The sequence below is a fragment of the Semicossyphus pulcher genome, unplaced genomic scaffold (genome assembly GCF_022749685.1).
Source record: "Semicossyphus pulcher isolate SPU_LCO1_2020_fin unplaced genomic scaffold, fSemPul1.0.p SCAF_7, whole genome shotgun sequence".
Classification (NCBI taxonomy): domain Eukaryota; kingdom Metazoa; phylum Chordata; class Actinopteri; order Labriformes; family Labridae; genus Semicossyphus; species Semicossyphus pulcher.
Window position 1 is genome coordinate 6,795,638 of NW_027211748.1, and position 14,340 is coordinate 6,809,977.

General features: G+C 40.7%; 2 protein-coding genes across 3 annotated transcripts; one reads left to right on the plus strand and one right to left on the minus strand.

The window, feature by feature from the left end:
* Positions 1 to 28: 28 nt before the first annotated feature.
* On the minus strand, positions 29 to 6,177 carry LOC138611649 (mitochondrial fission factor homolog A-like). 2 transcript variants are annotated; one of them, XM_069684828.1, is made up of 7 exons: positions 6,069 to 6,177; positions 5,098 to 5,319; positions 4,806 to 4,981; positions 4,440 to 4,519; positions 4,126 to 4,296; positions 3,076 to 3,151; positions 29 to 1,667 (listed from the first exon to the last, which is right to left on the minus strand). In XM_069684828.1, the coding sequence occupies exons 2-7, from the start codon at positions 5,312 to 5,314 to the stop codon at positions 1,536 to 1,538; spliced, it is 852 nt and encodes a 283-aa protein (XP_069540929.1). In that variant the 5' UTR covers positions 5,315 to 5,319; positions 6,069 to 6,177; the 3' UTR covers positions 29 to 1,535. The 2 variants fall into 2 exon arrangements, with proteins under 2 accessions (XP_069540929.1, XP_069540928.1); XM_069684827.1 differs by having other exon boundaries at positions 4,803 to 4,981.
* Positions 6,178 to 7,655: 1,478 nt separating this feature from the next.
* Positions 7,656 to 14,286, plus strand: stk25b (serine/threonine kinase 25b). Its single transcript, XM_069684466.1, has 11 exons — positions 7,656 to 8,069; positions 8,848 to 9,078; positions 9,194 to 9,250; positions 9,408 to 9,516; positions 10,270 to 10,427; positions 10,706 to 10,891; positions 11,202 to 11,347; positions 12,462 to 12,567; positions 12,655 to 12,726; positions 13,740 to 13,876; positions 13,950 to 14,286. The coding sequence occupies exons 1-11, from the start codon at positions 8,040 to 8,042 to the stop codon at positions 13,987 to 13,989; spliced, it is 1,272 nt and encodes a 423-aa protein (XP_069540567.1). The 5' UTR covers positions 7,656 to 8,039; the 3' UTR covers positions 13,990 to 14,286.
* Positions 14,287 to 14,340: the final 54 nt, after the last annotated feature.

Here is a 14,340-nt window from a genome sequence, read left to right on the forward strand (position 1 = left end):
AGCATTGAACAGAGACAGGACTCGGGAGGAAATTAACATCCATCATTTATTACCGCCTTAATATGAACAAACAATGAATGTATTTATATATTACAAAGAAAGTAAAATATTCAACTTAAAACTCAAACTTCAAGTGATTGGTACAGTGCTTAACAGGGAAAAAAATGGTCACAGCAACATTTTGTAGATTTATCTGCATAATAGCAATAAATATACCCCATGAAACACACTTATTTCATTATTGAAAAATAATGACATCAATAGTTCGTATACACAGCCATCTATTACACATGATCATACAGACAGTAGTTCTAAGATTTATGTCACATTGTATGAATAAAACCACATAGTCCATGCTTGTAGGGAACTCTGTGGACAAACATACGTGGTCTCTGGAAAAATAAGCTCAGACTGTAAAGACAGCATGGGGAAACATTAGCACTTCACAGGTAAATACCCTTAGTACCCTACCCTTAGTATTTCTGTTGCAACTTCCACAAGCTTATTAATGAATCCATTGGCACGAGGCTGCCAAAGAGGTAAAAAAATATTAAATGACAAACTACAAACATTTCAACAATATGCTTTTCAAGTGCTGTACACAAATGTTTTGGGAAATGCAGAACTCAAAGGGACAATTGGGGTAAATGTTATGGCATCTCTAGAATTATTCATGACACTTTTAAGAATTTTTGACAAAACTGATGAACCTCAATTTCAAACAGACAAGACAGGTCAGGTCTGATGTTTGGTCCTGTAACTACAGCTCAAGCACTGAGCTAGGTTCCCAAAACATTTGTCGCTTAAGAAAATCCTTGTTTGCCCGCTCATCATTCTTCTCCTTAAAGTCTGACATTTTTATTACTCTGATAAAAGATGAATGACATCAAGCATCTTTAGTTTCTAAGCAAAGGATTTATCAAACCTAAAAAGTGCAAGAAGCAATGTTTAGTCAGCTCCTTGCACAAAATAAGCTAATATCTTTGCAAAGATTTGCCATTTTTGCTGATTAATGCTTGTTCTCTTGCAACTTTAGACTAGTCCAGATATTCTTTATTAACTGTACCACAATACATATCTATTAAACCCAAATGAACATTTGTATCAACAGCAGTGGTCTCTTTGTGCTTGTCTTTCAGTAAATGTAGAATAAAATTCACAGATAAATCTTTAAATGTGAGATATGCTAACTTTAGCTTTACCTCTAGTTCAAGTGAATCTGTCCCACCAGGACAAGCTTGTAGTGAGGTTAAAGGATGTAGGTCCTCACTAAAGGGGAATTTAGCAACACTAGGTAGACATACCAAGCACTGTTATATCATTGGTTTTGTAAACATTGGTTCCTGGTCAGGACTGAGCTTTGTAAAATAAATCCGTATATAGAATTTGCTTTGGACAAGAAGCTGGAGGACGTTTGCAAATGTCCTCAAGTTTCCTGTGGTGTCATTTTAGACTCTCTGTATTTCAACAGTTGTACCTTCAACAAGGAATTGCTTTGGCGTCCATTGTTTTGGGAGACTCAGTCTTGTCTCTTCTTAGCGACGGAACCAGATCCAGGTGTTAATAAGCCAGAAAGCCACAGTGGCAGAATAAAGGATCACCTCTCGCTTGGAGCGTTCTTTGTTTTCTTCCTCCAGCAGCTGCAGACGCCGGTTCAACTTCACTATCTGAAAGATCACGTGGACATAAACACATTTATTCTTACCGCTATAAAACACTAATAGCACTGTGCTCAGAGTTAATACATATGATAACACTATCTGGTCCTTAATCCAAGTTTGAAATTATACAAGACAATGTCAAAAGCAAAAACTATATTGACAGTATCAAAATCAACAATGGACACAAGGAGCCAGGCTGAGTGCTTCCTTGATTTTTTTCCAGAGATTATCATTTTTTAAAATACCATAAAATCTGGAATATAAATTGCACTGGAATATAAGATGTAGTCTTCTATAGCTATTTATTAATAACAACTTATTTCAACACGATTTAAATGTATTTTAAAATTAACAAATGAAAGCCAATCATCTGTTTTTACCATTTCGAGTTTGGAACCCTGCTAGCTGTGACGGAAATTTTTATTTTAACCTGTTTGATCATATGTTTTAACGTCTTTAATATTATATAGTCAATAATCATGGTATGCATATGATTATTTTATACAGTGTTTGTTCCTCTCCAGGGTCTTGTACATGATTTACTGTTGCGCCTTCTGTCTGAGAGAGAGCTAGTTAGTGGCCTCGTCTGGGGCAAAGAGCTCTGTGGCAAGGCGTAAACTCTAGATAGTCAGGCGCCTCAGCTAAAGTCATAACAATAACACCTTGCTTTGTCTCCGTGAGAAGGAGCTCTTGATGTAATGTATTACATACACTGTGAACCTTGAGCGTTCTGTGTAGTACTGGTCTGACCCAGTTCGAGTTGTGAACTGCTTTTTCTCATCTTCTATTATTCTTCAATTAAAGACATCAAAAGACATCTTTGTTTCCCAAAGAACTTTGTTGGTCTCACTATCAGAAATTGGCACCACATTAGCTACCGGTGTGGTAGTTGAGCTCAGCCTATGGTAACGTTGATTGTTGTGAGGGCAGCTGCTGCACTGTTAATCATGACGGTGCATGTCCATGACAAAGCTTTAGCTAGATTATAGTGCCATCATCTGGGTTAAATACCGTAACACAATAAAATACCTCTCTCTATCTTTTTATACTGATACACTGGTCGCACCAGTAAAAGAAACAGCCCACTTTTAAATGAAAAAAAAAAAGTATTAAAAGTGCGTCTTACACACCGAATATTACGGAATGATTTTTAAGAAACATGCAAAGAACTACACAACTACAGCAGTAACTGTATTTTCAAAGAAAATCTCTGATTGCTGGCTGTGTGCCGTACTGCCAGCATTGTTGGTAAGCAGCCTGATATGGGATTCATAAGCTTGTTTGTGTCTGTTTGTGTCCATTCACTGCACTAGAAGTCCCTTGTAAACATCAAAATAGGAAAAGATACTCAGACAAGTACAAGGTGCAAACCCGAGCGGTGAGAAGCAGCTTTTAGGCCTGTAAGACATAATACCTGTCGTCGCAGAGAGGAAGCGTCCACTAATCCAGTCTCGTCATGGTTCATATCCAGGGCCAGGTCCAGGTGTGTCCTGTGGAGATCAACATGTCTCAGCTAAGTATAATTATAACACTGACAAACTAAAAACAGTCAATGAAGCTCATGTTTGCTACAAAAGCTATCTGAAAGGAAAAGCTTTTTTCAACATACTTTTTAAATTAAGACGTTATTGGGACATTGAATGACAATTATATTGTATCATTTCTCCCCTGCATTAGCAGGCCTAATGCTGCTGACCCAAATAAGGTCACTGACAAAGAGCTTAAACAGACAAAGTTCATCCTGCACATTACTTCACTACCTCTTTCCTGATGTCTTACAGCTGCTAACGCCTTTGCTCCTCTCCAAAAGGTTATCATGCTGAGAGAAGATTTTATTTATTTTTGAAATATATATATATATTTTAAAGTCCTAGTCTCTCAGGCTCAATCACCGAGCCTGCGGCCCACTGATGAAAGCCTTTGCATTTGCAGTATATAGTATTATTATGGACTGAGTATCTGAGGCAACTGTCACGGAAAACATCACAAGCGGTGCCCAGTTAGTGACGCATTTTTCATCACCCAGCAGTGGTTGGTCTGCCAGTGAGGGTAGGCGGAGCTAAGCGGCTGCTTTTCCGGTCTCTGTTGCGAGTAAACAGTAATCTACTATGGCTGAACAAACAAAGAAAAGATCGATGACTACAGATACAACTTCAAAAATAAGTGAAAATCCAAAGAAAAAGAAACAAACTCGACGATCAGATGAAGGCAAAAAAGGAAAGCGACTGTCAGCCAGGAAAATCAAGAGTTACAACCGGAGCAAACCGTGGACGTCACACATGCAACACTGTCTGGATATCTGGGAAGTGTGCTCCCGCAATTACCGTTTATCACCATAGGGGCCACCAAAGAGAGCGAATCTGAGATCCTTGAGATTATAACTTTAGCACCACAAATTTTCTTAAACCTGAACAAGCGGTTCGTATTGAGAAACAGTGATTTCTTTTTTTAAAAGAGAAATAACCTGCGTTGGCTGTCATCCAGCACTTCCAGGACCTGCTGGTATGCCCGCCGTGTTGTTGACTGGACGTAAGACAGGAACCCTGCAGCTGTAAACAGGTTGATGTTCGCATCCTCTGGAGAACAGAGGGGGGGACACAAGCGGACTGGGGGGACAGAAGGGGAAGGGGTTACACTGGCAGAGAGGTGAGTGGGGGAAAAAAAAAAAGTAAAATAATATATTATAATCAATTACAAGAACAAAACAAGAATATTAAGAACAAATTCAGGAGGACAGCAGGCATTAAGCAGGTTTCTTGACTGTGGATGTGTGCTTACCTTACATCCACTCTGCTGTGGCGGCCAGACATGTTCTCACTGGCACTGCGCTCCCTTCGAGACCGCGCATGAAATTGGGCCTGTGAGTGGTACAAAGATTTACATTTTAACTGAATCAAGACTCACATTACACACAAACACCTCATATGTCAATTTTCTTTTCAACCCAGCATAATATTCACTGACAACACATGATCAATCAGTTGACAACCGCTTCATTAGTCCTGTAAAAAAAGTCAATACTGACTTTGGCAGCATGATCTGTTTTAGCTGGCTGTTTAAGTTGACGCAAATTTGTTTTTATAAGAAAATCGAAGCACAACTGGGATCAGTGCCAAATTAAGTTGAAGGATTGACGCTTACCACCTGACTGGGATTGCTCTGTGAAGTGGGAGTTTGTTCAGTTTCAAGGGAGTCCAGTGGCTGCTCTGTAAGGGTGAGGACCCGCGGTGGTGCCTTCATGTTCAGGAGGTCCACAGGAGGGATGGACTGAATCAGGTCCAAGTCCCGCGGACGAGAAAATAGAGCATCCCCATCATCACCTGTGGAGGATGTAAGGAGGAGAGGGTTTGGTCTATTGACCTGTGCACAGTTTTTGGTAAGTGTGTAATGCATTTTCTGCCACGCACCCTTTTACCAAATTCCTGTTCGTCCTCACCTGCTACTACGATCCTCTCCGGCACCTGCATCAGAGTTGTGTGAGGGGGCAGGGGTTGCTGAAGGGACAGAGGCCCTGTTTGCTTCTCTGAAGACACCATGAGGGTCTCAGGGATTCTCATTCGCTGGCTGATGCCCTCAGTGTACTCCAACTCATAATGGATGCGGTTCATCTCAGCCACCTCCGCAGAGGGGGAGGCAAAGGTTGGCCCGCTCATCCAGCCTGCAGACACATCAGATTGTAGTAAATGGAAAATCATTTAAAAATACTCAATGGCTTAAAAGGTCTAAAAGTCTAGCAAGAAAGTTTGAATTTAGACATTCAAGATATATGTCAGTGGCACTATAACAGAGGCATGAGAGTTAAAAAATAATCACATCAAGCTCACATCTTAGAACCCTGGATGTTTGCCAGCTCTCTCATGTAAATGTCAGTGACAAGCCTGCAATGCCATTATGTTCATCCTGATAACAGTTTAAAGCATTTTATTATTTCTTATTTTAAATCCCCCATATGGTGAATGTGGTGCTTGCTAATTGGCTCAGTGGCTTAAAGCACGAATCAAAACGTGCTCCCTAGCGTGTTAAAGGGCATGTCCCGTAGGAAAACCAAGCAAGCCCCACGACAGGCTGGAGGGTAGGGGGTGTACGAGCTAATAAATAATACATTAAAAAATAATATGTTCCGTTGTCTTGCATGACGTTACGTAACGTTGACTTGACTTGTAGCTGTTGTTGACACATGGCTTCAATGTCACTGAATGAGAATCCACATTAGACGCCATGTCCTACACGTACGTTTGCTAATATCTAAGGTTAGCTAATGCTACTACAGCATTATGTCATGTCTGTCAGGCATTAGCTGATATTATCTTTATCATAACATGTTAGCTTAGCAGCGCGTGCACAACCGTTGACTGTCTGCTAACCAGACATATATTTTGATTCACTGTAGCTTCTATGACTACTTACCGATGTGGTGTTACTGCCGGAGTTTAAAATGTCATGTGGCTTAATGTTGTCACTTCAGCAATACCGAAAGCATCGACCGGGGACGGATGAGGAGGGAAACGGAAACACACACCGCTTCAAGCTAATGTGTATGTAGCCGCTGTAAGTATCCGCCCTGTGTGTCCGATGGGGCGGGGCGTGTGGGGTAGAGGGGGTAGAATGTCAGTCCAACAGAGCCGCAGCAGTAGGCAACACCCAGGTTAGAAAACGAGCACACACAATCATCACCCTCGAATTAGCTCACATTAATTGTTTAGGCCTATTAAATTGGTCTATTAACCGGTAATACAAAATAATACATGCCTCTCATTTTGATTTGCTTGTAATGAACACAGACGTTAATTATATATAGCAGTAATTAGATTTCCTATTTGAAGCTGATTAATTAATTGAATGCCTGGAAAACAGTTTTCTCAAATATTATCCTGTCATGGGATGTCTGATCAATTTTTATTAGTATTTCCACAGACAAAAAAAAAGGAGACTTCCAAAGAATGGGCACTAAAGAAATTATGACAAACTTGCAGTTGTTTCAGTGATACCAATAAAGTTGTGTGTATTAAATCTGCAGTTATCAGTGTTCTGTTGTGCTCCTGATGGTAACCAAAGAATATCCTGTAAAAACACATACAACTAGGATAAAATGTAATACATGACTTCCTCAGATGAGCGACCACATTTTAACTTTTAATAATTTGTATTGAGATATTTGGCTCTGTCACAGCTCAAGCAAGAGCAGAGCGTCAGAGTTAGACATCTGCATCTGAACCTTTGGTGACATTTGAACTTTTACATTTTGAGTGATGGTAGTGAACTTCAAGCTTTATAGCAAGATGAACAGTATTATGGTAAATGTGCAGTCTAGAAGCAGATGTGTCCATGCATTTGTGTAATGTTAAACAGCCAGAGTGGTATTTTGTGTATAAATTCACTATAGTGGGTGCTAGTCTAGGCTTATGTTTTAAATAAAAATATGCACGCCCAAAATAGTTCAGGTGCATCAAAATAGCTGTAATATAGAGTTTACATATGGGCGATCTGATTTATGTAGTGTACATTGATAGACATGTGCTTAAATCAATGTTTTGCCTGTTTATATTGCATTTGCAGTCTATCATGGCATGAGATTAATATACACATATCCAATCAGTAGAAAATCCAACTAATAGCTGTGTTCTGAAACACAACATGGCCTCAGGTTTGTCCATACTCTGCTTTAAATAAGTAATCAAAAATATCTATGCTCAACATGTAGGCATTTTTGAAATGGCTCATTTTAATGAAACACAAATTTGTTTAGAAATATTTCCTATATGTCAGGCAAAGTAGTAAATGAAAAAGAACTGAAATCTAGGCCTTTAAATTAATTACTACTTTTAAATGTGCATCTTATGAGTTTAGATGTATATATAACGTATTTGTAGTCGTCATGAATTCTGTGGAAGTTTCTTCATGTAAGATATTTTAAGGTGCCCCTCAGAGAAGCTTACCAGAGCTTAGAAATACAACTCCCACAATTCCACCTTTTTCAAAACCAATGCGCATGCGTCTTCCGTCTGGGCCATTATTTTGTCCTCCTCAAGCTTCAAATGAACAACAGGCTAAACGTTCCTTGAAATGAATTAAATATTAATACACGGAAGGAGTATTTTTTCTTCTTGTTCATCACCGCCGACATTAATGGAGTCTCGCGGTCTGTAGCTTGTTGTCTCGCCGGGCTCTACGGTCCTCCGTTGGACTTGGAGGCCGAAAACAGTGCGCGGAGTGACAGCCCCGTTAAAGCGAGCAGATTGGGTGTTTATCTAGTTGGCTAGCGACATAGCTAGCTTCCTAGACAGCTAAGAGGGGAGGAAAAAAACCCGAAAGCACCATTTGATAACTTCGGAAAGAGAGAGCCGGGGCTGTCCCTGTCCGGTCCGACCAACAGCGGGGATGGCACACCTTCAAAACATGCAGAACCAGGTACAGAAACCCTCTTTTCTCTAACTGTCACCTCCCTTCTTGTCTAAGACTAGGCGAACCCCCATGACTGTCAGCCACTCCATGAAGAGGTGGGTGGGGGTCTGAACCATCAGTGCATGTAATAAAACGTACTAAATACACATATTCATGTATTTCACATCTTCCTGCCATTGTCAGAATCAGGGGAAACATTGCTGACTAAAACATGTATTTAGAAACTCTAAAATTATATCAACTATTAAGCAATATTACAAACGTCTCCATTGTTTTAGACTAATAGCTGTCACATACTGTAGACAATCAAATTATAAAAATTGAACGACTTCTTTTTGTGACTCCCACTCAGTCAAAAAATTATCAGTCATTTCCTGCTGTTATGGAACCAAAACCACTGAACTTTCAAGTGTCATGCCTCTTGAATTACATCCTGGCACAAAGTTCGATGGAGAGTCTGTGTAATTAGATGGGTCGTGACTGAATAGATTGCCGTTGACACAGATTAAAAAAAAGGTTAATAATCCATCCATTTTTTTTTATCTCTAAGCTAGCATGAATACATTTTATACAGTCAGACAGACAGATGTAACTCCCCACAGTCACGTCTAATTAACCTTTATAAAAGAGACATTCATATTTGGAAAAGTCGTTTGCTCTTCAGTTTCTGTGATCCTAAAGCTCTCGGCAAGTGACCCATACACTCCTATACACACAAATAGTCCTCTGAGCACATTCATCACTCAATAATTCATTGCTTTCTTTGCTGCTTTGACCCGACCAGAACACGCGGTTGGACCCCGAGGAGTACTTCACCAAGCAGGAGCGGATTGGGAAGGGGTCCTTCGGAGAGGTCTACAAAGGCATCAACAACCGCACGAAGGAGGTGGTGGCGATTAAAATAATAGATCTGGAGGAGGCGGAGGATGAGATTGAAGACATTCAACAGGAGATCACGGTGCTGAGCCAGTGCGATAGCCCTTTTGTTACCAAGTATTTTGGATCATACCTGAAGGTGAGATGATAACTGGAGCGATGCAGACACAGTTATCAGTGTGAGGATGCTTAGAGACACACACTGGGCCATAGAGGCAAAGCAGAATCTTTCATCACATATTTTCTCCTCTCAGGGGACCAAGCTGTGGATTATCATGGAGTATTTAGGTGGAGGATCTGCTCTGGATTTGGTAAGCAGATATATATTTTTATACAGCTTATAGAGGTTTATACAAATGCTGCAAGGTGGGACTATTTATACCTGAGAAGCCTAACTTGAGCTGTTTTTGACTCTCTCTCTCCCTACCGACTTTTGCTTTTTTCTGGTGTATTTGTGCCCCCTCTCAGCTCCGTCCAGGGCCTCTTGAAGAGACTTACATTGCTACTATACTGAGGGAAATACTGAAGGGGCTGGAGTATCTGCACTCTGAGAGGAAGATTCACAGAGATATTAAAGGTAATAAGCTCTCTCCTTATGCCTTAAAGAAGAAAAAGGCCCTCTTTTATATTACGCATTTTACATGTCACAGTTTTATCCTGGTACTAAAAGCCAGATTTAACACTCAGGGTGTACTGACTAAAGACTATTCATCCAGTTTTAAATGCTTTGATTCAGGCTCCACGTCCACTTAATGATGAGCGGTGATGAGGGATCTGCTGAGTAACATTATCCAGTCTTAACCAGATGCTGAACAGAATAAGTCCTCTCAGTATGCTACAAAGCTGCCTACATAAATGAACACCATCTGTGGGCATGAAATCCCACAACATACTGTAGGTGTATATCTGTTGTGCTATTTCCTTCTTGATTTAAACAAATGTACTCTTTAGGAATCATTCCAGAATTGCATAAATAATGACACCTAGATGTTTTGGTTTCATCTGTAAATTCAGTCTGTTTCTAATCCAACTGAGCTGTTACTCATGTCCTGATATCTGAAGCTGCTCGTTTCCGCCACAATTAAATCTACATGGACCCTTTGTCCATCCATCTGTAATGCACAATATCCCAAATAATTATTGATCTGGCATTTAAAGAAAATGCACCTAATTTCTATGAATAATGTGCTATAACACTTATTTTTATCCTACAATGGGAGTCAATAATTCACACTGGATGACATGTTTATCGATGCCTTGTTTCTAGCATTACTTGTATGACTTGTCCTCGTATATTGACAGTTTTTCTCTCTCCATCTCCCTCTTCCAGCTGCCAACGTGCTCTTGTCGGAGCAGGGTGACGTGAAGCTGGCAGATTTCGGGGTGGCGGGACAGCTGACTGATACCCAAATTAAGAGGAATACATTCGTTGGCACACCTTTCTGGATGGCTCCAGAAGTTATCAAACAGTCAGCCTACGACTTCAAGGTGAGTCTCTGGACGAGACACGATTTGTTTTCTTCTTTTGAATCACTTTTGGGTGGAAATACGTCTCACCTTAGTACAGCGTTTAGCCCATTTAGAGATCATGTTTAGTAATTGTTAAAGGCAAGACATTATATACAATTTTGGCATTGGAAAGAATTATTTGATCCATAAGGTCTTCAGTAAGGGATCTGCTGTTTATCTCAATACTGTACATATGCTTCCGGTGTCTGTATCTGATTGTAACACACCTTTCTCACACCTGTCGCTCTCCCTGTTAGGCTGATATTTGGTCCCTTGGAATCACCGCCATTGAATTGGCAAAAGGGGAACCTCCCAACTCTGACCTCCACCCCATGAGGGTCCTTTTCCTCATCCCGAAAAACACTCCGCCCACACTAGAGGGACCTTACAGCAAACCCTTCAAAGAGTTTGTGGAAGCTTGTCTAAATAAAGACCCTCGTTTTGTAAGTCATGCATCCACCTGCAAAAAGGCTCAGACAGGCTGTTTGCTGCTCATGATTAGGGTCAGGAAATTGGAGAATAATTCCAAATTAGCTCTGTTGTTATAAGTGTGAGACTTGGGTCTTGGGTCATTGTGACCGGATTAGTGGGCCTTATCCTTAATAGGAATTTCAAACCCAATCCAAATCACATTCTTGTTAAATCTATGTAATGTGGTGGTGAAATCATAACTGAAGTTTCTCTGAGCATGTTATTACACGACAGCTGATCCCAGAAGTGTATTAATTCTGTCTGTCTAATATGTCTGTGCAGAGGCCGACAGCCAAAGAGCTCCTGAAACACAAGTTCATCACACGTTACACCAAGAAGACGGCCTATCTTACAGAGCTGATCGACCGCTACCGCCGCTGGAAGTCAGAGGGGCACGGGGAGGAATCCAGCTCGGACGACTCAGACATGTGAGTCTCAAGGACACACGTTCATACACTTTCCTCCTCTGTTAAATACACAATACCAAACTCATCTGTTACAGAATTTCAGGATAAATTATGGATCTAAAATATGTAGCAGATTGTGACAAATTTCACGTTTGCCAAATATCAAACCTGAGCCCACCTGCGTGCCTTCAAGAAACAGTTCACAGAAAAAAAAATACTAAGCGTATTAAAACCATAGACTGTATGAATTATGGGCGTGGCCACCATGATGTCACCCATTAGTCAGCTGCTTCTTGAAGCCTCGAGTTTGGCATTTATTTTGGCAAAACTTACGATACATCGGACAAGAGGGTTGCGCTGGAGAGGAGCGTCAGATTGACAAACACTGGCAAATTAAACACAAATATATCAACGAATGTTTAACACTGATGAACTTCACAAGCTTTTTGTCTATAAAGCTGTTTTTGGACTATTACCATCTTACCTCACAGAAGTCCTTCATTTCTCTGTTGGGTTTTATCATGCGCGCTCTCCTACCCGGATGTTCCCCGAGTTAGGTCAGAACTGCTTTTAAACCTCCCAGCCTCTATTTGTAATTGTTTTACACAAGTGTATTTTATTTATTTTATTTTTTCCAATTTTAAATCAACTAATGTAATTATTTTAGTAATTTTTTTTTAACACCTGTATTTTTAATTGTCTTATCTTTGTGTCAGTATCCCCTCGTTTAGTGATTTAAACGGCCTTCTATCATCTCTCATCTGGTTCTTTTAACGCTTTGTTGTCTTTTAATTGCTTTTGTGATGGACTCGAGGGCTGCCCCTCAGTGATCTCTCGAGTATAAATAAAGGTTGATTGATTGAAGCCAGGTTCGGAGCGTTGACACCAATACCTGCTAATGAGCGCTTACATATTAATAAAATACGTGTCATTCAAACTGACTGCACTTCGGTGATGGCCTCAATTCTCAGCCCTGGAGGTTCCAGTGTGATTAACACACAAACATGACACATCTGAATATACTTTAAATAGGTCATTGATTGTATTAAATCCGGTCATCTTTGGTACCCCTCATATTTAAAATAATCTCTTCTCTTATCTCTCCTCTTTTCTTCTCTTTCCGTCCTTCCTTCAGGGATGCTGACGGTGACGTCGACACGTGTCCCATGTGGACCTTCCCCACAGTCAGACCCACCTCTTTGAACAAGTTACAGAAGGGCTACACACACACAGACTCAGAGGTAAGACTCACGCAGCAGCACACAGAGACAGGGTCAAATCTGCTTGTTTTCTTCCTAACCTAACTTAACCTTTTGCCCTCTTCCCAGTCAGGAGATTCGGTGAAAAGGCAACCCAAGTCACAATGCCTGTCTGCTTTGGTAACTCCTATCTTCAGAGAGGTAGGCTGAACTGTTTGGGAAGGGGATTATAAATCACTGTACTTCAAATGATTTTAGATGAAGAGCAAACACCAGAAAAGAGTACACAAAGGCCACTGTGTTTACAGTGCAGTAAAACATTGTTCAAGTGTTGCTATATAGCAAAGTCACGCAATCTTATACATGCTACACAATTTTGTACAACAGGGGAAAAATCCTGAACACCGTCAAAATGAAACTAGCAGCAGATCTTAATCTGGAGCAGTTAATCCAGTCTAAAAAAAGTAGCCTGGTTATGTGTTGTGCATAAGCCCTTATAAGCCCTTATCCTGGTTTTGAGATACCTGGATGTACAGCTTAAGAGTACTGCGTTAGAAACAAGGATACTGCAGCATGCGGACACCTCAACCAGGCGTCTGAATACACTTTGCTATGTGACTGTGTGAAATCAAGACACTAATGAGCATCTAAACACTTCTTGACTGTTGATCCTGGTCGATGTTAAACAAGGTTTTAAGCACCTAAAGTTGTTGATGTTGACAGTATGTGCACATGGCATTAGTGTTTGTCATTATGACTGCACTGGATCACCAATAACCCATCATTTAGTGGATTTGGAGGAGAACTCAGCCCATCATAAATATCCAGGGAACAGAAGGGGTTCACAACACAAAGCGCACCTTAGAGCTGTCAGCACGTACAGCAAACAGACCTAAGGTTTCCTTCGATACATTAATGTCAGACTCTGAGCTTCAGAAGGGATTCTGTGCTGCATTTTTTTGTACGTGTCAAAGCAGTCTTTGCAACTGATTTCATAAAATGTACTGATATGGTTGCTCTGCTGGTTGCTGATATGAAATCAATCCATCTATGTACAGATATTAAACCTGGCATGTATATTTTAAGTTCCTTTGAAATGGCACATGTGTTGTAAGAATAAAAGCAGGACAGCATGAAGGTTTGGTCAGTCCTGTTGTTTGGTTGGTTGTTTGCTTGCCCATTGACCAACATAATGGATTTTTCTCCTCCACCAGTTGAAGGAAAAGCGGCGGGCGAGCGGCGCGGGCGTAGGAGCCATCGAGGAGCTGGAAAACGCCTTCAACCTGGCCGAGGAGTCCTGTCCGGGGATCTCTGACCGCCTTGTCACACACATGATGGAGAGAGTGTGCAGGTGATTTAACCGGCCACAGTTCAGCAGAAGTTATTTTTTCTTTGTATTAATTGATTTTATGTCCTTCTTTCAGGTTTTCTTTAAATGGTAACACCACCCCGTCCTCGCGGTGAAACCCCAGCTGGATGTAACTGAACCCCCCGTTTATCTGTCTCCCAGACCCACCCAACCCCTCAGATAAGGACCACTGAAGACCCCCACCACCACGCCTCGTATCTTTGCACCCCTCCCAGTTCTGTCCCCCAAGAGATCTTTTAATTAGTTATAATTAAATATTTTTACAGTTTTTCTTTAAGAGCGGAGAGTATTTAAGACAAAAAAGCCATGACATGTAGAGCGTTGTGTATACCTGTTAGACTGAAAAGAAAAAAACTATAATAAAGTCTATGAAAAATGTCTGCTCGTCTTTAGAGGCTTGTTTGTGATTCTTATGAACAGGAATTTCACATTGCTGGAACAAATGG

Excerpts from the sequence above, each read along its gene's own strand:
- LOC138611649 (XM_069684827.1), bottom strand. The coding sequence starts at position 5,314 with ATGAGCGGGCCAACCTTTGCCTCCCCCTCTGCGGAGGTGGCTGAGATG. Across the intron at positions 4,520-4,802 it reads AGAGCAATCCCAGTCAGGTG|GCCCAATTTCATGCGCGGTC; the intron begins GTAAGCGTCAAT and ends TACCACTCACAG. Across the intron at positions 4,297-4,439 it reads CACAGCAGAGTGGATGTAAG|TGTAACCCCTTCCCCTTCTG; the intron begins GTAAGCACACAT and ends CCTCTCTGCCAG.
- stk25b (XM_069684466.1), top strand. The coding sequence starts at position 8,040 with ATGGCACACCTTCAAAACATGCAGAACCAG. Across the intron at positions 8,070-8,847 it reads TTCAAAACATGCAGAACCAG|AACACGCGGTTGGACCCCGA; the intron begins GTACAGAAACCC and ends TGACCCGACCAG. Across the intron at positions 9,251-9,407 it reads GAGGATCTGCTCTGGATTTG|CTCCGTCCAGGGCCTCTTGA; the intron begins GTAAGCAGATAT and ends GCCCCCTCTCAG.